The sequence below is a fragment of the Morus notabilis genome, unplaced genomic scaffold (assembly GCF_000414095.1).
Source record: "Morus notabilis unplaced genomic scaffold, ASM41409v2 Scaffold1564, whole genome shotgun sequence".
Lineage (NCBI taxonomy): Eukaryota > Viridiplantae > Streptophyta > Magnoliopsida > Rosales > Moraceae > Morus > Morus notabilis.
In genome coordinates, this window is record NW_010362183.1 from 70897 (window position 1) to 95556 (window position 24660).

The 24660-nt window shown below is 34.2% G+C and overlaps 2 protein-coding genes and 1 pseudogene across 2 annotated transcripts; 2 read left to right on the forward strand and 1 right to left on the reverse strand.

Moving 5' to 3' along the window:
- Nucleotides 1-938: 938 nt before the first annotated feature.
- LOC21394846 lies at nt 939-8100 on the reverse strand. The gene is made up of 12 exons (XM_024167643.1): nt 7055-8100; nt 6451-6585; nt 6177-6321; nt 5086-5406; nt 4599-4824; nt 3954-4120; nt 3712-3822; nt 3047-3098; nt 2819-2922; nt 2590-2718; nt 1993-2082; nt 939-1449 (listed from the first exon to the last, which is right to left on the reverse strand). The coding sequence occupies exons 1-12, from the start codon at nt 8098-8100 to the stop codon at nt 949-951; spliced, it is 3027 nt and encodes a 1008-aa protein (XP_024023411.1). The 3' UTR covers nt 939-948.
- A 2917-nt stretch (nt 8101-11017) lies between these two features.
- Nucleotides 11018-16434, forward strand: LOC21394847 (glutamyl-tRNA(Gln) amidotransferase subunit A). The gene is made up of 10 exons (XM_024167637.1): nt 11018-11078; nt 11448-11567; nt 11691-11780; nt 13010-13246; nt 13353-13435; nt 13571-13671; nt 14026-14441; nt 14728-15123; nt 15628-15870; nt 16150-16434. Exons 2-10 carry the CDS (start codon nt 11460-11462, stop codon nt 16267-16269), a joined length of 1794 nt encoding a protein of 597 aa, XP_024023405.1. The 5' UTR covers nt 11018-11078; nt 11448-11459; the 3' UTR covers nt 16270-16434.
- Nucleotides 16435-19357: 2923 nt separating this feature from the next.
- LOC21394849 lies at nt 19358-24119 on the forward strand (annotated as a pseudogene).
- The last annotated feature ends 541 nt before the right edge of the window (nt 24120-24660 follow it).

Consider the following 24660-nt stretch of genomic DNA (forward strand, 5'->3'; position numbering starts at 1 on the left):
TATAGCCATATTAGGCATTTCAGCTTCAGTTCTAGGACTTCCTACTTCAGGAATAATGTCCCAAGTTCCAACAGCTAGAAACAACAGAAATCCCGAACAGAAAGATATGAATGTTGAAACCTTCTTTTCTAGACTTCGAATGTCCTCATTCATTCATGTAAATTCTCTTCGGATTTTGATCGAGCAATACGAGAAATTATCCCCTTTATCTTCATTACACTTGCAAAAAAACACAGATAAGAAGGGAATGAGAAACGAGCAATCTCGGGATTATCCTACGCATCCTAAGAAGAAACCTTCCCATTTGCAGATTTAGTCCAAATTGAAATATCCAACAGGTCATTAAGGACACAGATTCAGTATCTCATTCCAAACATCAGGATGCTCCAACAGTCCTTTGAATGATATATGTGTTATGCTTCTCGCTTCCAAAAGAATATTAACCAGATTAGAAATCATATAACCAGACCAGATATCAAGCCAAATCTTGGTAGTGTTGTGTGCGAGCACAAAGAGGAAACATGGGCGGAAATTTCTTCTACAGAATGATTATGCAATAAAAATCTGTTCTGCAAGAGGCAAGAGTGGAAGAACAATATTTCCCAAGTAGTCTTTCCCCCCTCCTTCAAAGCTCTATTCGCAGAAGATGGCCACTTTAATCTATGCCTAGGAGATGAGTTTTCATAGACATGGTAACTAGCTTAGATCCTTGATGAATACATCCAATAAGAGGGCCCAGAGAAGAGAAGTCCTTGCTAATCGAGATGAGTTACTCGTCATTGTTCATTATGTTCCATGACACAGCTAGATGCCGCTCAAACAGATCCCTAATGACACAGACTTCTCCACCTCTAGAAAACTAGAGAATGTCATTACCATATGAAAGATAAGCAGGAACTCCCTCATTTATAGAACAGAAAACTTGTAAAGAGTTCTTCTGACTCAACTCTAAGACAAGTCAATTTGATTCCAGAGCACATTGGCATAAGTTTTCTCCTCTTCCTTCTCTTCTGCAACGAAACTAGTTTCCTCAGCTGATTCATCTTCATCTGAAACCTCTTCTACTTCAGAAAGATTTTCTGCCCCTCGTTCATTGATTGCAGCTAATGCCTCTCTCATAGCCCTTGCTGTCGCTGGCCTATCTGTTGGTCCATATTTTGGAGCAGGCACAACAAATGGCATAACTATACCATCCAAGTTAATGCTATTCTTACTGGCGTTACTCTTTGGTTCTGTTGGGGGAAAGATGAAAACAATCCCAAGTTCATAGTTGCAGACGTGAAGTCTGACACCCAAAGAAGAAGTGGGTCTCCCTTTTTCATCCACTTCTGCACCATATGGATTAGGAATTGGTCGTCCCCAGGCAGCTGCACTAAAATTATGTGACCCACAATAAACCCAACCAAAGGCAGATGCATCAGTCCTGGACTTAAAACGCCTTCGTGCCACCTACACGCAAATATCTCGAATCGCTAAATTCAACAAGCAGTAGGAGAAACCAACCAGAGTTATGGGACAGGAAGAAGTAGAACTATCTAGTACACAGAAAGAAAGTGTAAAGTTCAATTGTTCAAATTAAAAAGCAGCTCAAGTAAGCCATTTTCCCGAGCAAAAAAGAAGAGAAAGGAAAAATAAAGATGTAACAAATTTTCCATCCCCATGTCTGAAGTTTGTCATCTGATTTCCTCAAAGGCAACAGTTTTGTTGCTGTCTTGATAGAACACTTGGTCTGGAACTCAAGAAAGGAGAGAATGGGAGATTATAGCCAGCCAGTCTTTTTTTTTTTTTTTTTTTTTTTTTTTTTTTTATAAGGAGATGGCTTGTCTAATAAAAATCATCGTTTTTTTTTTTTGTATATTATAGTACAAGGAGATGGCTTGTCTAATAAAAATCATCGTAAAGTACGAAAATTAAGAAAAAAAATAAATCTATATGGAAAAGAATATGTTTTCTACATAATGCATAAAGGTACGAGTATATAAATATTCTTACCTTGATATGCATTGGATGCCCAACTCTATGGCTGGGATGAGGAATTGCATCATGAAGTATGTCTACAGTTCGCAGTCTTTCCCATGATCTCTGCATAGTAAATAGTCAGTGCTGAAAATCGAGAGATTAATTAATTATCCATGTGTCAGGTAATGCACTATTCAAATTTAATGGATGATTCATGTTATGGTCACTTTAACTAATGACACACACACACACGCACACACACATATATGTTTATATATCATGAGTCATGCCATGTGTTAAATGCTAGTACTACCATAAAATTCCTTGCCGCAGATACTAAACTTCCACCAATCATCATCACAAGATAGATCATGAAGAGTTACAGAGGTGCAAGGACAATAATACGGTGGTTTTAAATCTTCCTGTTATATCTTTTTGAGGCTAGGAGAATACAGTCTGAAAACAAAATTGACATATGGAGAGAGTGCAATCAATTATCTAACATCCCTCACTTCCACTACAATAAATTCCAAGTAGCAAGTGGGTCGTTTTGACCCATATTGACATATAAGAACATAAACAAAAGTTATGATCACTTCAAGCTGATGAGAACATAGTCAGGATACATACCTCAGAGAAGCAAAGTATACGTTTTGAAGGCAAGACTCCCTTACATGCATTTTGTACTCTGTTAATGGTTGGGAAGAGTATTCTAATGGATGGATTTTGTAATTCCTGACTAGCACTCCAGCAGCCCCACTTTCAAGAGCAGCAACAACATCAGACTCGATGAAAAATTACATCATATAGTTTCCAAGACTATATAGTATCAATAACAAATTAAATATTGTTTGATTACCTCTGGATCAGACTCTTCTGAGTCAAATTGCAATGATGTTTTTCCTACAGCGGCTGAAAAGGCAGCTAAAAATCTTGAATTGATTGACCCAATTGAGGACGCACCTTGAGAATGAAGCACAAGCGCCAGGTGAAAAAAATAAACAGATGAGGTTTCTTTTGTTCATTCACAAATGTGACTTTTGATCTTCTTATAGAAATATACAAACACTGTGCAGGCTATACTCACTGTAAATAAAATCAGACTCGAGGTGTTCGGGCCATTTATATCGAGTTAAAACCTATAGGAAAGAATGAAATCATTAAGGTACTGAAGAATGTTGTAAATAGAATCATAATAAACAAAATTAAGTGGTTTTAAAGAAGAAAAGGTGGGGACCTGAATGTCTAGAGAGAGATGCTCTCCCTTTTCTCTAGAATTCTAAGGTCCGAGTCTTATGGTTAGTAATCCTTAGATAGTCCGTAATGAGTTACAAGCATTGTGATCAAGATTTTAGGACCAAACATAAGGTCTTAATTTTACATATTATAGATTATGGGCTAAGTATCAAAATTACAGAGGGAAATCGAGTCGCCAGCTTCGAGGTTAGTCTTGACTTAGGTGGTGCTTTTTGGTTGATGGAAGTTGCGTCTCAGGCGGTGGTAGCAAAAAGGAATGTTAGAAACCCAGAAGTCTTAACTTCATTAACGAGATTGAAAATGGAAAATACAAGATAGAATGGGTGCTTTCGAGGACCCCTGACCTTCAAGGCAGTGCAAAGTACCTAAACACTTCTCACAATTCAGACATAAGCCCTCTCCAGCCACTAAACCCCCTATTTATACTACTATTAAGACAAATGTTTTGTAGCTTAAAATGTGAAAAGCTTCATTCTTCAACCAGATTACCATTACCTCCTGTAGTCGCCAGAGGCCTGTACACCTTTGAATTGCAGCCACCATAGAGCATAGTGCAACAACATGTTCTGGTTGCATCAGCTTTGTAATATCCTCAAAGTTTGGTCCCTGGACAAGTAATTGTTATTTATTTATCATCTGCCCCTTAAAAATCCTAAACAGGTCATTGATCCATTTTATGTAGCAAGTTGAGTATCTTTAAATATAAAACATGTCCACTAAATCCAAAAATACCATGCCTGAGACACATGTATTGACAGTGAAACTTTCTTGCTGCTTCCTCCTAAAGCTGCCGTGAGGGCTTGTTTCTGACAAACATAGGCAGAGAACCTGAAGAACCCAATATCCCACAGTGGAGAGATCCACTTTGCAACCTTTCTGGGAAGAAAACCAAGTTGAACGCAGTCTGGTGCAAGAGAGAATAAATTACTTCTCTAACAAACCAATATGAATATTGACAGGAGAGGAAAGAGAGAGAATAAATGTGCGACATACAAATTATTAAAAGAACAAGCCCAGTTAGTGGAAGATTTATAGTGGTACACAAATTAGCTAACTTACATAAATACCTAAAACGAATCTATTTAGAAAAAGATCTATAGAAGGCACTCAACCAAGGGGAAGCCAAATGGGACTTCAAAGAGAACCCACTAAAAAAAAGTGCTTAGAAATTCTTTTCACAATAAAGCAAGAATCTAAGTACATTTGGACTTTAACTACTCAAAACTTATAATTCTTTCCATTAGCATTGACTATAAAGGCACAATACCCAGTGCTAATACAATAGATCATTTCATGGCAAAAGCCCTTTCACCTTTGTCTAACCATGCTCTACTCAAAAGCATGTCTAACAGAGGTTCAATAACCAAGCAGTTAGAACTCACCTTCACCGGGGAACTCATTTGTGCTAGGGACAAGAATGCTCACAGCATTTTCATCCGCAGGAATACTCTTGTTTCTTTTTAGAACAACCTTCGAAAAACCATCTGCCTTTTCAAATGATTTTCCCAAGAAAGAAGCCAGTTTCTTAAGCTGTGCACCATTGGAATCTGCTGCTTTGTGAAAGAGGTAGCTTAGACCAACCACAGATGCTTCAACTGAACCAAGGAACTTGAGACCAGATGACAGTGACGCACCCTAATCACCAAGTCATGAGTGTTCAATTACACAATTAAAGATGCTGTTTCATCAAAACCCCATTTAACTAGAATTAAATTATTGTTGACAATATCTAGCAGGGGAAAGGCGCGATAAAATCCAAATAGGTAAACATGCTAATTGCGAATATTCAAGGGGCTGTTAAGGCAATATTCATCTTGCAGATATAATTTTCAGTTGAAGCAAGAAATACAGGGAAGTAGGTTTAACAACTGGAATAGAAGTGCTCACTTGTGAGAAGTGCATGGGTGGAAATATACTGGGAGCTCTGTAAGAATGAATTCCAGGTACCGAAGCAACTAAATCAGCCATTGCCCCTCCAAAGTCATACTTTGTCAACTCAAAAATCCAGTGAGCCTCGCTGGGTACATCAGTCAGAAGAGATGCCATAAAACCAGCCAGCTGAGAACAAAAATCAGACTTTGACTCTTGATTTACATCCCGAGCGTGAATTTGAGTAAAAAGAGACATCAAATCAGGAGAACTTCTGACAGGAAAATCTTGCCACCAGATGGTATTGGTCACAGCATTCCACTGAAGTCAAAGAAAAAATCAGCACTACCATCCAAACACATAAAGGATTGCGGGGGAAATCAGAGTTTAATTTAGCCAATCAAAAGCTTTCCGTCCAATTCTATGTGGTGTTCAAACAACATTGGAGCACATGGGAAAATGGTTATTATTGCTAAAAATAAAAATGGGACGCTTATATGAACGTGGAAAGTAAAAGTTGCACAAGCTCAGTTGCATCGAGTGTTCTATACCTGGTATTAACATGGCTTAGGAAATGGTTAGACAAATTGGGAATTAGAGTGACCCTATGGCGGTGATAAAAAAATAATAATAATAAAAAGAGGAAAAGAAAAGGATTAGATGAAGGATACTAGTTTTTAGAAGAGGATGACTTTTCATTTCTGCGCATTTATTATTGTGAAGCTCATTCATGACTGGTTTGAGGGAGAATAAAACAAAACACGGTAACGCTCAGTTCCTTGGTCCCTTTTTATTTGGTTAATATAGATTGTATAGGCTTACCTTACTATAGTTTTCTAGGTTTATCCTTTCATAATTAATGATATCCTCTAAATCTCTTCCAATTTGGAGGACTGATCATTCCAAATTAAAATTACTTGCGCATGTAATGCATTAAATAACCACTATATCTATATGTCTAGCCAGATAGGACCCGTCATAGTGTTAGTTAGGACTATATCTTGAAACCCAGCATCTGAAACATATTTGGCATTACGTCATATAGTATTACTATTTCCAAAATGTAGAAACAAAGACCTTAAAGTAATCACCTGTGATGGCACTAAATTTGCAGAAGTAACTATAACACGAAGGAAATCATCCCTCTGTAGAACAAACAATTTTGGATGATGACAACCAATGCCTCGTTTCTTCGAGTCTTTACCAAAAGCTATGTCTTCAGGAAATAGGGGATACCTAATGCAATAAATAGAAAGATTACACAAAAAATTTCTAAGGATGTGAGTCCAATCCAATGCCCATGTTATTTTGAGCTCAAATAAATGAAGTAATGGTCATAATGGACTACATGGAAATAATACTCACACGACCGTTAGGTTAGGAAAATCTGGGTAAGGAACAGAAGTTCTTTTCTCAGGGCTAGTATCCCAACATCTCCCAGTATTATGACAAGCAACTGTCACAGGCAGATGCCTGGGAATCTCACAGGATGACAAAAACCTACAAAACACAAACATTGTTATAAAAATAAAAGAAAATATATAGAAAGATAAAGTTTGCACTGTAAGAACAAAAAGAGAGATGCACAAACCAGATAGAAAGAAATGATCAAGTTATCATCTATTCCATTATCTGTCATATGGTTGTACAATTACAAGCTCTCAAAGGCCGTGTATGCCCACTAAGAATCATATAGGAGTAGGAAAAGCCCACCAAAGACCACGAGTTACAACAAAAAAAATATACATATATCTTGAGAGATTACAAAAATAATGGAGTGTCAAATGCTATCGGTATTCAAATTAGAGATTGTGGAATTGAAAAGGGAGTTTTGGGAATGTGATAAAACACAAATAAGTCCACTTCTTTATAACTGAAATATGTTGAAATTTGTATGGATTAAGTACAATTAAACATACACAAGAATTGCCACAAATATATAAAGGCAGATAGATTTTTGGTACATTACCACAAAATATCACTAGTAAAAGTTGCAATGAACATTTGCGAAATGCTTTCAACAGGATGAAGAAGCTCCTGCAAGGAAATGCTTTCAGTGCCATGACCTGAAGAACAATCGTCCTCCATAAATGCCAGGCGATTCAAGTAAAACTTCTTCCCAGGCGGACTTATGTTCATCTTCACAGCACCATCGGAAGAAGAATGGCGACAATCCACAGGCAATTTCTCTGGATCATCGTCCCTAATAGCAGTCTCAGAAGGTACCACGTCATGATTTTGTACATTCAAACTATCATTACGCAATATCTCCTTGTACTGATTAATCAAACGTCTTGCCCTAGAGATTAGGTCTTCGCATTTGGAATCAGAAAAGGAAAAGGCGATATCGTCGTCAACCTTGGAAGCGAAAACTCTCTTGAATCCCCGTCGGCTCGACACGGTTCCTTGCGATTGCGATTGCGATTGCGATTGCGATTGCGAATGCGAATCCGATAGTCCTCGCCGGCCAGTGCTGCGGGGAATCCTCTCCTCAAAGACGATTCTCCGGACGACAAACCCGACGCGACCACCGTGTCGGCTACAGTTCCGATTCGCGCAGACGAGCGATACCTCATCGCCAGCAGAAACCTCCACGGCACGGCCTCTCACGATCCGGACGCCATTGACGTAAACTCCGTTAAGAGAAGCCCTATCCCTAGGCTCCTGGAGATAGAGTTTGCGAAGGCGAGGGTGGAAGAGTATCTGGCAGTGGCGGCGGCCGACGCGGCGGTCAACGAAGAGGAAGTCGGAGCGGCGGCGGCTTCGGCCGATGGAGTAGCGGCGGCGGGGACGGAGACGGAGGGTGTCGGCCGGAGAGGCGGTCTTCGCTGAGAGAAGAGGGAGGCCGAGATGCTCCAACTCCACCACCGCAATGCTGCTAGGGTTTGTGGTTTCCATGTGGCGATCTCCGATTCTTCTTCTCTTGCTGTTTGGTTTGGAAAACGAAAATGATGATGATGATGATGACGACGAAGAAGAAGGATAATTATTGTCTGGTGAAGAGAAATCCGCCATTAACGATGGAGGAAGAACAATAAATTGACAGAAAAAAAATAAGGAATTAATCGATGAATATAAATTGACGATGAAAAATAAATGAAATAATGAATTCAGAGAGAATCAGGGTTGAGAATTGAAAGAAAAATAGGGATTGAAATAGCGGTAATTGGAATTTTAAACAAACCACTCAACTTCGGTTCCTTCCCGCGCAAACTTCATCCTCCTACGTTGATTTTTTTTATTTTTTTTCAGTGAGTTTGTCTCAACGACGCAGTCTTGTCAAATTAAATTAAAATTACATTAAATTAAAAAAATATATAAAATATATAATTATTTAATATAAATTTAACAGTTAAAAATAAAGAAATAATTCATTTTTTTACGCTGATAAGAAAAGCTCCCGTTTATTATGGTTATTTCTTTTTTTTTTTAGATTTTAGTTTTTATTTTTTTAATAAAATAATACAACTTAACACAGCACAATTTTTTTTGTAAAAAAAAACGTGTACGTGTCAATTTATGTGAGGATATATTGACCCACTCAATTACAAATTTACAATATTATTTTTAGGGGACAATTAACAAATTTACAATATTATATTTTATGGGACAATTAACGCATTTTGAAACAAAGTAAATCCATTGTTTATAAATACATGGAAGTATTACTTTCAAATGCCTCGTTTATTTCGCCGATTCGAGTTTTATTATAGTAAAAAGCTCTCAGAAACCATCACATTTAACTTTTTTGTTACAGTAAAAAGCTCTCACATAACATCACATCTCAACTCGAATTAAAAACTCGAATCAGCGAACTAAACGAGCCCTGTAATTTCAAAATGATTGTTTTAAAAAATGATTAAAATTATATGTATATATTCAAAAAATGGATTAAGAGTTATATTACTTTACAACAATTTTTATATTTTATTAGTTGAGTCACGAGTTATGTTCATAGATAATAATTGTGTAAGTTTGATCTCGTGTTAAAACATGTATCTTATTAGAAGATAAGTTCATTCATTAGAGCACAAGAGAAAAAAAAGTATTTTAAAAAATAATATCGAAATAGAATTAAACCAAGTAAAAAATTAAACTGCAAAAGAAATTCACAAAATAAAAAAATAAGAAAACAAAGCATGTACAAAATAATAATAATAATAAAAATAAAAAGGAAAAAAAGCAAATGGAGAGGGGTTGTCACATGACAATTTTAGGGGTGCAGAAAAAAACACTTGGCTGTTTTATATATTGTTAGATTGTTAGATATGTATAACTATAAATTTTGATATGATAGGAATTACACATAAAATAGGAAAAACGAGACAAATGTCATTTTAAAATGTATGGGTTTAGATTTTTATTTATTACTACTGATTAATACTCTTTTTAGTCGAATAAATGATAACTATATTAATCAAAATAGTATTAATGAATAATAAAGGATAAAAATCATATGCACTCCAAGGTAAGTTCATCAATTTTGTCTAAAAAAAGAGTAACTAAATAGGAACACATTTGAATAAAATTATTTTCACCGTTGCAAAAGAAAATTCTAAAAAGAAATAAAATCATTTTAATAATCTTATTTATACTGAAACTATCTCATCGTTATATTAGATTAAGTCCCGTTTGTTTCACTGGTTTAGTTCAGTTCAACTAAGTTCAAATAAAAAGCACAGTTTGAATTCATATTTGGTAAGCATGCATTTGAATGATATTCCTCATTTGAACTAAGTTAAACTGTGCAACTTAATCCCCATTTGTTTCACTGGTTTAACTCAGTTCAGCTCAGTTCGAATTTAAACTTGTGTTTAGTAAGCACGTAGCCGGAATTATATTTTTCGTTTGAACTGAGTTAAATTGTTAAACTTAGAATTTAGTTATTACCTTAAATTCAACCTTTAAACCCATTTTTTAACAGTAAAAAGATGTTCACTCTCTCTGCGTTTCACACCTACCAAACACTAATTCAAATTTTGTACCCTATTCATATTAAAATTTTAACTGCACATCTAAATGTCAATTCTAACTGCAATTTAAACTACATAGTTTAAATTTTTATGTTTGAACAAAAAAGGTCAAATCAATAAAAGTCGAACCAGCGAACTAAACGAGGGCTTAGAGTATAACTCTCCCTTTATGTTCAACTGTTCAAACTATTTTTAAACAGTAAAAATGTGCTCACTCAATATGCTTTTTACACCTATTAAAAACAAATTTGAATTTTATTCTTTTTTAAATTAAAATTTTAACTACACATATAAACACCAATTTGAATTGTAATTCAAACTACACTATTTAAGTTTTTATGTTTAAATAAAAAAGTTCAAACCAATAAACCAAACGGGTGCTAATTAGACGTTAGATTCAATTCAAATTTAAAAAAGGATTAATTACAAGAACTCTTTCTGAACTATACCCTTTGTAACACTTTGTCTCGTAATCTTTGAAACGTAACATGCATTCTCCTGAATAATAAAATGTTAACAAAAAAACCTAATTCCTTAGGTTTTTTTAAGAAAAATTGAAATGTAATTTGTTATTTTAATAATTTTATAGTTTAAAATTTAATTTAAATTTAAAACTAATTTAAATTTAAACTTTTAATTATAGTACATCTATTATTAGTTGAATGTAAGTTTAAAATTTTATAAATTTTTTTTGGTAATATAAAGAAAAATTATGAGGTTTTTTATTTAAATATTTAAATTAGTTTAAATTCAAATTAAATTTTAAACTATAATATTATCAAAAAAATTTTAAAATAATAAATTAAATGTCAAATTAAAAAAATATATATTACATTTTAAAGATTAACCGTGAAAATGGTACGGAGAACTTTCGTAATTAATTCCAAAAAATCTAAAACGTGCTTGGCTACAACTTGCGGAGAATAACATAAAAAAAATGGGCAGTAAGAGTAGTCAATTCTATGTCACTTCTCTTATTATTGGGAGATTTCTGGAGTTTCAATTGGAAAATCTGAGCAGGTAAGATCCATTTCTTCTTTGCAATTCCTTGACCATAACTGTATAACACTTTCAGATTTAGAGTTTGAAAGATTGATCATTTGGCTATGAAATTGTTCTCAGAATCCTGTGTTTCCTTTTTTTTTTCTCTCTTTTTTTTTTTTTTTGGATCTGAACTCCTACTTTTTCCAAGTCTTCTTTTCAGGAGACGAGAAACCAATGCTCAAACTAGAGAACTTAGATTGTCTAGTCTTTTGTTTTTGTTCTCTCATTCGTTAGCAAAAACCAATTGGTTTTTGTTTTGTGCTTTGTTTTTTTTTTTTTTTTCGATACATTGCTGAATATAGTTCATTCATTTGCTTCCTGGACTCTCTTCATTCATTTCCACAGTCAGGTGCTTCAATGGCAGGGATTACAACTTCCATTACTTATTATTTTGCGTCACTTTTGATATTATTGGGGTTTTTCTGGAGTTGTTGCAATTGGAAAACTGTTATTTCCCATCAAAAGGTACTAAACACTAATACCCATTTCCCTACCTTCTTCCTCTTCTTTGAATCAAAATTCAAACCTCTCAATTTCAAGCCCAACACACTAATATTATCTTTCTCGTTATATTTGTGTGACAAACAGGACTCAACATGTCCAGCCAAAATAGGAGGTTGCTCTTCTCTTGAAAGCGCATTTGAGTTATTTGATGCCACCTTCTTCAACCATACCAAGGTCAATATTTCATATATAGGAACACTAATTCTAATCCCAACTCTTTTATGCCAAATTTGAGTTATTATTCTTTTATTGGTAAGTGTTCAAAAGATTATTACATCACTTAATATTAAGTTAGGTATTAGAATCCCACATTGGCTGGAGATATTGGCATGATCCACTTAATAAGGTGAGGGCAATCCTCCCCTAATAAGCCGGTTTTTTTAGGTTGAGTTAGGCCCAATATCCTTTGATTTCTGTAAAATGGTATCAGAGCAGGCCCAGTTTTGCAATGTTGGGTCCCCCAATATCGACTTATTTGCAGCGGTTTGACATGGTCCACGCTGTGCGTGAGGGGGCGTATTAGAATCCCACATTGGCTGGAGATATTGGCATGATCCACTTAATAAGGTGAGGGCAATCCTCCCCTAATAAGCCGGTTTTGTTAGGTTGAGTTAGGCCCAATATCTTTTGAAGAAACTAATTCAGTTATAACTAATTCTATAGTCATTAAAATGGCAACTCATATTTATGCCATCAAAGTGGCGTAGTAAAAATTAGTAAAGATTTATCTTAAGTGACACAAATTTATACTTTGAGTGACACAAATATAAAGATAATAGAAAAAAATGGTAGTATATGAAATTTTATTTAAAAAAGATCAACACAAGATTGGTACAAAAGTTGGTATTAGAATTACTGTTCCCGCAATTACCACTATTTATAAATATAAATATATACACACACACACATACATATAGATGGTGGTTCAATTAATCATGGGCATTATTTAAGCTACTAATATGTGTCTGTTAGGATCCTGGTTGAGTCCCACATTGCTAAAGTATGGGCTTAGCATGTGGGTTTATAACCATTTGGGCACCCTCTCCCTACAAGCTAGCTTTTGGGGATGAGTTCTACCCAAGGTTATAACAATTGATATCAGAGCATGCTCCTCCTCAGGCCCACGTTGCGGAAGGGGCGACCTGGGGAGGGGCGACCTGGAAAGGCCAGAGTAGGCCATCCAGAGTGAGCCATCCAGAGTGGGCCGCCGTGGACGTCGGTGTCGGAAGCGTGGTGGTATGTTAAGATCCTGGTTGAGTCCCACATTGCTAAAGTATGGGCTTAGCATGTGGGTTTATAACTATTTGGGCACCCTCTCCCTACAAGCTAGCTTTTGGGGATGAGTTCTACCCAAAGTTATAACAGTGTCATTATAGATTATGGGTTTTGATTGCTTGATTTAGATGTTGGAGATTGCAAAAGGTGCAAAGGAGTTCAACATCCCCATAATAAGAGCAAACAGGGAACTAGTTGCTTCTGAGAATGGAGGCTTGCATTACCCGTCAGTTTTGGTATTTAATCCACAGTGGGACACTAAAACAGAAAAGTCAGCAAAACAAACTTTTGCAAAAAGATTCAAATATCCTTCTTCTTCGACCATAAAAAGGCCTCAAGATGATGAAGATATTGCTTTCATGACGGTAATTCTCATGTGTAAAATTAGTTTTGCCTCGTTTTAGATCTACATAATATCATGAACTTTTATTCTTTTTTCTCTTGATATTTGGTGATGCTTATGATAATCAGATTCCTGAATTAGGATATCTAATTAAGACAAAGCAAATTACATCTGTAGAGCTCACTAAAATTTTTCTTCGAAGATTGAAAAGGTAACACCACCTAAGCTACTCTTAAGTATGAAGTCATATACATAAATACACACAAACACACACATATATGTATATATGTGTGTATCAAATGTATTTGTTTCTATATATAATAGGGTGAAAATTAAACATCATCAGATACAATGTTGTACTTGAGGCTGTGGTGACTTATACTGAAGAATTAGCATACAAGCAAGCAGAAGAGGCTGACAATTTGCTTTCCAGAGGAGTGTATTTAGGTATTTATAGTTTCCTATGTAAACAAAACAGCTATTGATTGACGGAGAAAATTAAGGCCCCGTTTGGCTCCTATATCTGAACCCATGATTCTGATTCTACTATGGTGTTTTTCATCTCATAAAGAATTTCAATTCAAAAATTTCTTCTCTCACAAAGTTCGCGCCAATGAATCAGAATCAGTGACTTGAATGCATGAACCAAACGGACCCTAAAGTTCTAGTGCTAATTTATATGACTATGACTCATTTCACCTTACATGATTAGAGGAGTAAATGATAAGTATATGAGACACATTTTTTCAAATAATGATGTATATTATATAAGCTCTATGATTTAACTAATTTTAATTATAGGTCCTCTTCATGGGATTCCTTATGGCTTGAAGGACATAATCTCAGTACCCCAATACAAAACTACATGGGGTTCAACAACTTTTAAGAGTCAAATTCTTGATATTGAAGCTTGGGTCTACAAGCGGTTGAAGTCTGCAGGGGCAGTGCTTGTTGCCAAGCTTGTTACAGGATCATTGGCATATGATGACATATGGTTTGGAGGAAGAACTAGGAACCCTTGGAACATTGAGGAATTCTCCACGGGCTCGTCGGCTGGACCCGCCGCCTCCACCTCCGCGGGCATGGTTCCCTTCGCCATTGGATCAGAAACATCGGGCTCCATCTCCTTTCCTGCTGCTCGTTGTGGGGTCACCGCGTTGCGTCCTACATTTGGCACCATCGGTCGAACTGGCGTGATGAGCATATCTGAAAGCCTCGTATGTTAACTCAATTCACAATTTTGTTCATCATCTTGTGTTCATGATCATGTGGGGAATTTTAAGTAGAGTATGAAAAATAACATCTTTCATTAATATATTTTATTTATTTTTCTTTTTTAATAAACACCCACACACCAGCAAACATTCCACATGTTAAAAACTACCCATCACCCTGATGACAAATTATAACATGTCCTTCAGTCTTGAGATTAACATTAGTGACTGGAATTAATACTTGTTTTTTTTTTTGTTTTTTTGTACTTTTGTTTGGCACAATATGTAGGACAAACTAGGGCCTTTCTGTAGAAGTGCTTCAGATTGTGCAATAATTCTAGACAGCATTAGAGGAAAGGATCCAAATGATATGTCATCAAGGGACATTCCCTTTGAGGATCCATTTTTGGTTGACATCACAAAGCTTAGGGTGGGATATCTCGAGGATGCTGAAATGGAGGTTGTTCATGTGCTCGAGGCGAAAGGCGTCGAGATGGTTCCTTTCGAACTGAATTACACGGTTGATAGTGTCCAAGGCATCCTCAACTTCACAATGGATGTGGACATGTTGGCACACTTTGATCAGTGGCAGCGCTCCGGATACGATAACGAGTATGAAGCTCAAGATCAATGGCCTACCGAGCTTGGCCGCGCACGCCTGATTCCCGCGGTGGATTATGTTCAGGTAATTGGCTTCTTATGCTAATTTTCTTTGAGGCTAGACAAGGAGAAAAAAAAAAAAAAAAAAGTTGATTCCATCACATTTTAAGAAATTACAGGTGCGTTTGAAACTCGTTTCAAAATGATTTTATTTTTTATATGAAAAAGAAAATAAAAATGTTTTCAATCTCAGATGTAAATTATTTTTAAAAATGCGTTTGATAGTTTTATCAAGAGATTGTTTTCAGTATAAAAAAATTTATTAATGTCTCTCTCTGTGCTCAAGAGAGGAGAAAACGGAAACAAAAATTTGAAAAACGACTAAAAATCATTTTTCATTTTTCTCACATTTTACACTAAATCAAAAAATCGTTTTCATTTCCGTTTTTTGTCTTTAATTGTGCCAAACACCGTTTCTCTCCCGTTTTCATTTTTTATTTCTCAAAAAGCGTGAAAAACAAAAACAAAACTAACCCCAAACATGCATTTCCATAAAAAATAACAATATTGGTCATATTGTTATCTACAGGCACAAAGAGCTCGGGGGAGGTTAATTAGGGAAGTGGAACAAAGTTTTAATAATGTGGATGCATTCATAGGAAATGCAACTGATTGGGAGAAAGTTTGTATGGGAAATCTGGTTGGATTGCCCCTAATTGTCGTTCCAACAGGATTTAAAAATATCTCCAATTCCATATCCAGCTACAACAATATTCGAAGAAGGACTACAGTGGCCACCGGCATTTATGCTCCCCCTCAAAAGGATCACATTGTAAGCCTAACTAGTTTATGAAAATTTCCGTTTAATATATTTACCTTTTTTGCTTCTGACATAATTTTTATGTAATCTAACAGTTGAAACAACGTAATATAAGTGATATATATATATATTTTACCTTAGGGTAGGATTTTTATTCATAAATTGTATGAGAAAATACTATTGAAGTCATTCATTACATTTTTTTTTTATTTCTGAAAAAATTCATTCATTACTTGGATCAAAATGGTATATACTTGTTAAGTTGCAAATTTTGTGAATTTGGCTTTGCAGGCTCTAGCATTGGCAATCGCTTACCAATCAGTGACCAATCACCACAGCCAGCGTCCACCAATTGATGATCTTGGGCCACATGACAAGCTTCACATTCCAAAATCACCCTCACCACCCTAACAACAACAACAACACAACAACGTGTATATCATTGTTCGTTTGTTTTGTTAATTTGAATCATAACTCAAGTTTTTGTTATATTATTTTTTCTCATGAAAATTTAACTTATTGACACTTAAAATGTATCATAACATAAAATTTACTTATCTAACATTATTGTTGCACCTCTACAACATCAATATTCTTATAAAATTTTATTTTTACGTAAAACATAAAAGTGAGAAATATTAACATAACATTTTTTGAACGCAGTAGTAACATAGAGCGTATATAATGTCAATAATTTAGTTATTATTACACCTATTTACAACGTTAATATTTATGTTGTAATATTACACTCATTGCCTTTATATTACGTAGAAGTATGGTAGAGAGAGGATCGAGGATGGCATGTAAGCCCTAATATATGTTGTTAATACCAATAAACAAGATGGACCTTATCTAAAAAAGAAAAAAAGATGGATCTTTTGTGGAAGGACTCATCCTTATCGGTAGGAATTGTTATTTTAACCGTCAATTTAAGTTTTTAAAAGTTTGATATGTGAGTATTTACGTTGAAAGTTTATAACGAACAATATAAAACTGCTCCAATTACAAATCAAACTATTACAAATATAATTTAACAATTAAATAAAAAATTTCTACGATAGTTAAAAAAGACAAACCTTTTTATAGAAATTTCATTAATAAAAAATAAAGAGAAAAAAAAAGACTTTTTTGGTAGGACATCTCAGTCAGTAAAATCAGTTTTTGATCGTTAAACCTGATTAAAATCACATCAACTTAAAAAATTATGTATAACAAATAGTTTCTAATATTAACTCGACGGTTGAGATTAAGAAACTACTGGTAATTTATTTTTTCTCATTCTATCAAACTAGCTCTGAAAAGTGAAAAACAAAAAGCGTGTTTGGTATCAATTCCGTTTTCATTTTTCACATTTTTCGAGACAAAAAAGTGGAGATTAATGAGGAAAAAAGTGTAAAAAAAAAAACAAAAATGGTTTTCGATTTAGTGTAAAATGACTTAAAAACTGAAAATGAATTTAACTCGTTTTTCATTTTCAATTTTAGGTAGATACCTTTTTTTGGTAAATAAGTGTGGTTTAAATGAACTAACAAAGTGCTTTTAAATTAAAAATAAAAATTACATAACTAAATAAAGTTTTAATTTTTTGTTATATTAAAAATAATTTTTTAATAAAACTATCAAATACATTTTTAAAAATAATTTTTATTTGAGATCAAAAACATTTTCAATTCTAATTTCATAAAAAAAAATAAAATTATTTTAAAATCAAATTTAAACGCACTAAAAAGAAAAAGAAAAAACTTGGAGAGGAGTGCATGCAGAAGCACAGAGTGTCCTTAGTGGTTAAAACTGGGATTGACACGTGCTACTCCTACGTTGCAGTCACACTCACCAGCTTTCCTTTTTTCATCAAAAGGGTGATTCCTTTGCAGTTGCCTACACGCCATTGTTAAATAATCTCTTCTATGCATATATATATATATATATATATATTTATATAGGAAATGTCTTTAGTCTGATAGGTATAAAATGAGTGACTGATCTGTTCAGATAATTGTAACCGTTAGATTAGAATTAAACGGTGTAAATTTATTTCTTTGTTTCTCTAAAACCTCTCACTTTCTCAAATGTATGTATTATGTATAATTAATGTGGATTTTTAGATGTCATTTTCCTCCTTTGACATTGTTGTTCATGGGAATATTGGAAAGATACTTGATTTTGTCTTTATTGTATAATATAGCCAAAGTGAATATATATATATATATATTGGAAGAAAAAGGAAAAAAAAGAAAAAGTTGATTACTTAAAAAAGTTAAAATCTGATTCCCATACGCACTCTCTTATTCAGGTAATTAATTATAAAAAATTATGGAAAATTTTGTGGCGGAAAGTTAAAGCTCATTCCCATACTCTCATGTTCAGGTAAAATTTGCGTGGAAAGCCGGTGTGTAAATAAGACATCATTCATTTTATCGATTTAAATTTTAAATTTGAGTTTTGTTATACACATTTAATTTTTTTGTTACAGTGAAAAATTCTCATATAAAATTAAATTTCAACTCAAATTAAAAACTCGAATCAACAAACTAAATAGACCCTTATTTTTCTTTTTTTTTTTTTCAAATAAGATGCGTGTAAATTATTGCTAGTCCCTTGAGTTGAAGTTCTATTATATTAACTCTTTAACAATGACTTGCAATTTCTTTTTTTTTTTTTTTTCAGTGAGAGTAAGAGTGGATTTGGGAAAAACTTTGATAATGGATCTTTGCCTCTCAAGACTGCATTTGAGTTATTTGATGCCAACTTCTTCGATGATAAAAAGGTCACGACCTTAAAAAAAATTCCCCTTTTTATTTATTTTTTATTTTTATATGTTCTAAGAGTTAATCTCAGTTTTTAGTCTTTGCAACTATAAGCCAAATTATATTTTGGTTCTTAATTTTTAAAACGTTCTTAAGCGAGTACCTCGATCTATCAAATTGTCCCAAATTAGTCATTTTGTTCATTCTACTCTTAAAATTTGGACGGAAAAAGAGATGTGAGGATGATGTGTACTTTAGTCATGTGAGTTAATTTTGTAATTTACATGTTAGGGAATGACTATTAAGAAGTAATCCATGTTTTTTCTGTTGAGATTTTAACATGATGATATAAGGCCCGTTTAGTTCGCTGATTCGAGTTGAGATGCGACTTCATGTGAGCTTTTTACTGTAGCAAAAAAGTTAGATGTGACTATTTTTTAGAGTTTGTTTTACTGTAGTAAAACTCGAATCGGTGAAATGAATGGAGCCATAATCCATGGTAATTTTTTTGGTCCCTAACTGTAGCAGTCATTAGAGAGAGGGACCAAAATTGCTGAAGGTAATAATTTTAGGGAATGGACAAATATTTAAGGACTGCCAAAAAAAAAATTCAAGGACCAAATTGTCACAATGCAGTTCAGACAAACAACGACAAAATCCGATTTACAATATGGTACGTCTGTTTCAACCAATGTCTTTCGTTTGTATGTTTGAACTAATGATGACATACATCTCATTTTATTTGTCATTAGATGGTGGAGATTACTAAGGGTGTTAAAGAGCTCTTAGTTGCTTCTGTTAATGGAGGGCTACATTATCCATCTCCGTTGGTCTTTAATCCTGATTGGGGAAATGAACAAGAGATTGACAAAGGGAGGAAAATATTCAGCTATCCTTAAAAGTTTGTGTTTATATTAAAAAAGGAAAAAGAAAATAATAATCTTGGTACTAGTGAAATTTGATCAATCTTCTATCTTGCATTGTGAAATTTACAAAAACATTCTCCTTGCTCCAACAACTTTTATTTGACAATGTCATAGAATTGGAGAATTTTACTGAAAAGATACTTTAGTGGAATCTATATGTTTTGCATACTTATTTAATTTAATGTAATTTTAACTAAATAAAAAGTTCAGAAATATGTGCTACCGATAATGCACACCAAGTGTAGAAAGACTCATTAATTAGACAAGATTTCAAGGTTATCTTGACAAATCCCTTTCTTTACAAGCATTTTTTAACTTTATTTCAACACAATCCTCACGTCCAATTTTGACATAATCTAGTGACATTAAAGTTTTAACAAATCGATAATCTGATGAGTTATTTTGTAATTAATAAGGTTGAAATCACATTTCATTTATACTCAAAGGGAAGTTACATTGTTACTGTACGGTTTAGTCAAATAAGGCATTTGGTGATTTTCAGGTTCTTGAACTTGGGGAACTCCCCGTTCATTTCGCTTATTCGAGTTTTACTACAGTAAAAAACTCTCACAAACAATCACATCTAACTTTTTTACTACAGTAAAAAGTTCTCACATAAAATCACATCTTAACTCGAATCAGCGAACTAAACGGGTCATACAAAGCAAGTCACATCCGAGGAGCTCACTCAAATTTTTCTCAGAAGACTAAAAAGGTAATGACAGGCCCCAAAAGAGATGAATTTTTGTATGCTTGTTAGTAATATTCTAAGCTCGTTTGTTTATTATCATGTATATTGTGCACACAAAGGGCCTGTTTAATTTATTGATTTGAGTTTTTAAATCGAGTTAAGATATAATTTTATATGAGAGTTTTTTACTATAATAAAAAAGTTAGATGTGATTGTTTATGAGAGCTTTTTACTGTAGTAAAATTTAAATTTTAAACTCGAATTGATAAAATGAACGGGATTAAAAGGTATCCTCATGTTCTTGAGGCTGTTGTCTCTTTTACTGAAGAATTAGCATACAAGCAAGCAAACGAGGCTGATGAATTGCTTTCCCGAGGAGAGTATTTGGGTAGGGTACTTTTTTTATTTTCTAGTAATATTTTCAACATATTAAACTTTGTATTTTCCTTTTTTTTTATTAAATGAAGCTCATAACTCGGTTATCGGAGGGTAATCAGGTTGGGTGTCAATTTAGTTGACACATGTTTTTATAACAATTCTGTAATAAAGACATCAATAGGAAAAAGAGAAAATAAAAGGACAACAAAACATATAAGATATATCCACTTTCAGAATGCCACATTCTTTGGATGATTTGGCAAAATTTCATATCTTTGGTAGTCTCTGAGTGGCAAGAATGGTTGAATTTTCGGATTTTGTTTTTGTTCTTTTTTAGAATAGATAGATAGATAAAAAAAAGTGTAAAAAAATAAGAAGAAAAATGTTCTCTTTAATTTAATAATGCTCTATTCTTTTCTTTTTATTTTTTTTTTCTTTAGGTCCACTCCATGGGATTTCTTATGGATTAAAGGATATAATTTCGGTGCCCGAATACAAAACAACTTGGGGGTCAAAAACTTTTAAAGATCAAGTTCTTGACATTGAAGCTTGGGTTTACAAAAGGTACAAAAAAATAATTTGCACACTTCCTCGTTCACTTTGCGGATTTGAGTTTTCAATTCGAACTGAGATTTGATATTTTACGATAGCTTTTCACTGTAACAGAAAAAGTTAGATATAACATTTTATAAGAGCCTTTTATTATAGAAACCTAAAACTGAAAACTCAAATCGGTAAAATAAACGAGATTTTAGTTTCAAACTTATGGGTTATGACTTTGCTAATACATATAGGTTGAAGTCTTATGGGGTAGTTCTCGTTGCAAAACTTGTCTCTGGATCACTGGCATATGATGATATATGGTTTGGTGGTAGGACAAGGAACCCTTGGAATATTGAAGAATTTTCCACAGGTTCATCAGTCAGTCCTGCCGCTTGCACTTCAGCCGGTATTGCCGCTTTTCCGATTTTGGATCTTTATAGTTTGAATCATTCAAAATGGTGTTTTTGGTATTAACAATTCATGTCCTAAAATATGATTAGAGACCAAATAATAATGGACTAAGTTTTGAACACAAATTGGTAACCACTACCCTGGTGCAACTTCATCCAGACGAACTACTTCTAACCAAATGCTACTACTTACATGTTTGGGCCAAAATTATCATAATTTTTTTCTCATAAGAACTAATTTTTAGATTGAGTCATAGAAAAGTAACTATTCTACTTGTTATTTTTAAGTTGAAAGGAGAAATTTCCTTCAATTTTAACAGTTTTAATGGATTTAACAATGTTAGAACATTTGATATCAATGATTTAGTCAAATTGAAAAATCAATGTCCATGGTTGCAAGCTTAGTCTAGTGGTATCCATATTGGCCCTTAATGCGTGACATAACTCAAAATATTGTAACACGTTTCACAAGATTTTTTTTTCGAGTAGGTATGTTACCATTTGCAATTGGATCAGAAACAGTTGGATCCATGACCTTACCAGCTTCTCGTTGCGGTGTGACAGCATTGCGTCCGACGTTTGGCCTTGTCGGTCGAACCGGCGTCATGAGCATATTAGAAAGCTTGGGGACTGTTCTTTTGCCGTTTTTGAGTTAGGTAACTTGAGTGTAGATTTTGAGTTGAGTTTGAGTTATAACTTGAATTGAAGTTATAACTTTAGTTTGTGTTTGGTTGTATACATTTGAGTTATGGTTTGAGATAAGAATCTTTTTGAGTTTGTGTTTGAGTGAGTCAAAACTTGAATTTGTATTTATATAATATTTTAATAAAAACTCAATGCTGATGGAAAATTTTAATTGGGTATATGGATGGAGTTTTATTTGTCTTTTCGTTGTTAACGCATAGAAAAAAAATCATCTCAATCAGAATTAAAACGAAAAAGTTATAGCATTTTTAAGAATAGAAAAAATATTGTTCATTAATTTGAATTCGAGTTTCTGAACTCGAGTTGAAGGGGAAACTTGAACTCGAATTTTAGTCCCAAACTCGAGTTCAAACTCGAGTTTAAACTTAAAAGAACATGAACTTAAATAAAGTTGTAACTCGAGTTCTTTTTTTTTGAGTTTTTAACTCAAGAATTGGGCTGCCGAACAGCCCCTTGATATTCCAAACACCTTCCTTCCCTATGCGAAAGACAGAGTACATTAGTGTCTGGATTTCATATCTCATCTGTTTTTACATTATAAGCTTGGCCCTTTCTGTAGAAGCGCAATGGATTGCGCGATTGTTTCGGACTCTATTAGGGGAGAAGATCCGGATGATCTGTCGCCGAGAGACGTTCTTCTCGGCGATCCTTTTCTGATCGATATCACGAATCTCACTGTCGGATATCTTGATGATGTTGGTATGGAGGTAGTGTTTTTCTGTATTTACATTGCACAATATCTGATATCAAACTAAGTTGTTTTAAGATTGTCATACCAGGTTGTCCATGTTCTAGCATCGAAAGGCGTGAATGTGGTTCCCTTCAAACTGAATTACACGGTTGACTCTGTTCAAGGAATCACAAGTTTTACAATGGATTTCGACATGTTAGCTCATTTTGACGAGTGGCAGCGATCTGGCCAGGATGACGAGTACGAAACTCAAGACTATAATGGTGCGTTTGGTTAGATGACATGATGGTGCGTTTAGTTAGTGAATTCGTATCATGATTCGAATTATGGCTCGTGGTTCGCTACAGTATTTTCTCTTATAAAAAATACACGTTAACTGAAAATAATTATGAATCATGATTCTAACTAAACATTCACTAATAGGTTTTCAACCTAATCTCGTGGGAGGATATTGTGTTACAGTACAAAAAAATAGTCTATGGTATTTTGTGGTTCCTGGCTATTAACCCATGTCAAAACCAAAAAAGCATATGAAAGTTACAGAATTAGACGAGAATTTCACTGTCTAAAACTACAAATATTGATAGTGTATTTTTCTCACCCTACCAACTAATTCTTATGCCCTTAGGACTTTAAATAGTGGACTACAACAATATAAAATCTACTACAATCAATTTAGAAATCGATGTTGAATCTTTAGATTCCACAAATTTTCCAGTCTAAATGTGTGATCACTAAGCTTTTTAAGTCATTTGCTTCTACACTCTTGACAGGCACAAAGAGTGGAGGGAAAGTTAATTCAAGAAATAAGAAAAAGCTTCACTGTCGACACGATAATTGGCGATGCAACTGATTGGGAGAGAGTTTGTATGGGAAATCTTGTCGGTATGCCTGTGATTGTTGTTCCAACAGGGTTTACGAACATATTAGATCCACCTTGCGCGGATTGTGGCCGACGAAGCACCAAAAGCACCGGGATATAGGCGCCCCCTTACTGGGATGATGTTGTAAGCTCCTAGTTCTTAGAAAAAAAGACAGAGAGAGAAACAACCATGAGATGTAACAATATTTCCAATACCAAGCTTATTAAATTGACCTTTTTGTGTTGTTAATGAGCAGGCTCTCGCGCTGGCAATGGCGTACCAATTAGTGACCAATCACCATAGGTAGTAGCCACCTATCTAGTGGCGGAGCCAGTCTTTCACTTCAATAGGAGCGTACACTAATTTTTTTAACAAATTATCTTAGTAAGGGCATATAAGAAAATATATTTATTTTAATGGGAGCATATATTATTTTAGTGAGGACATATATTATTTCAATAAGGATTTAAGTGTAAAATTTTAAAATTTTTAAAGATAATATTTTTTTTTAAAAAAATTTTAGTGAGGGCGGCTGTCTCCGCTCATCTTCAAGTGGCTCCACTACTGCACCTATCGACGAGCTTGGTCCGAACGACTCCATTCCGAACCCTCCAAGAGTAATCCATCCTCCTAGGCTGTTGCGTCTCTGAAGGCATTGGAGCAGGCATCCCTTTATTGAAAGTTGTTATGATGTCAAATTCAAGTGCTTAAAAAGACACTTTTTCGTGATTCATGAGGTGGTATAATTTTTTAAGCTTTAGACGTCAATAGTGTGGATTTACACCGCTAGACCGGGCCACCAACTATGCAGTAGAAATGGTATTATTAATGGGTTATGACAGAACATG

Coding starts and splice junctions, on each gene's coding strand:
- LOC21394846 (XM_024167643.1), bottom strand. CDS start 8,100: ATGGCGGATTTCTCTTCACCAGACAATAATTATCCTTCTTCTTCGTCG. Junction 4,121..4,598: donor AAATGAGTTCCCCGGTGAAG/GTGAGTTCTAAC, acceptor CTCTTGCACCAG/ACTGCGTTCAACTTGGTTTT. Junction 2,719..2,818: donor CAGAAGAGTCTGATCCAGAG/GTAATCAAACAA, acceptor TGCTCTTGAAAG/TGGGGCTGCTGGAGTGCTAG.
- LOC21394847 (XM_024167637.1), top strand. CDS start 11,460: ATGGCAGGGATTACAACTTCCATTACTTATTATTTTGCGTCACTTTTG. Junction 11,568..11,690: donor CTGTTATTTCCCATCAAAAG/GTACTAAACACT, acceptor TGTGACAAACAG/GACTCAACATGTCCAGCCAA. Junction 11,781..13,009: donor CCTTCTTCAACCATACCAAG/GTCAATATTTCA, acceptor TGCTTGATTTAG/ATGTTGGAGATTGCAAAAGG.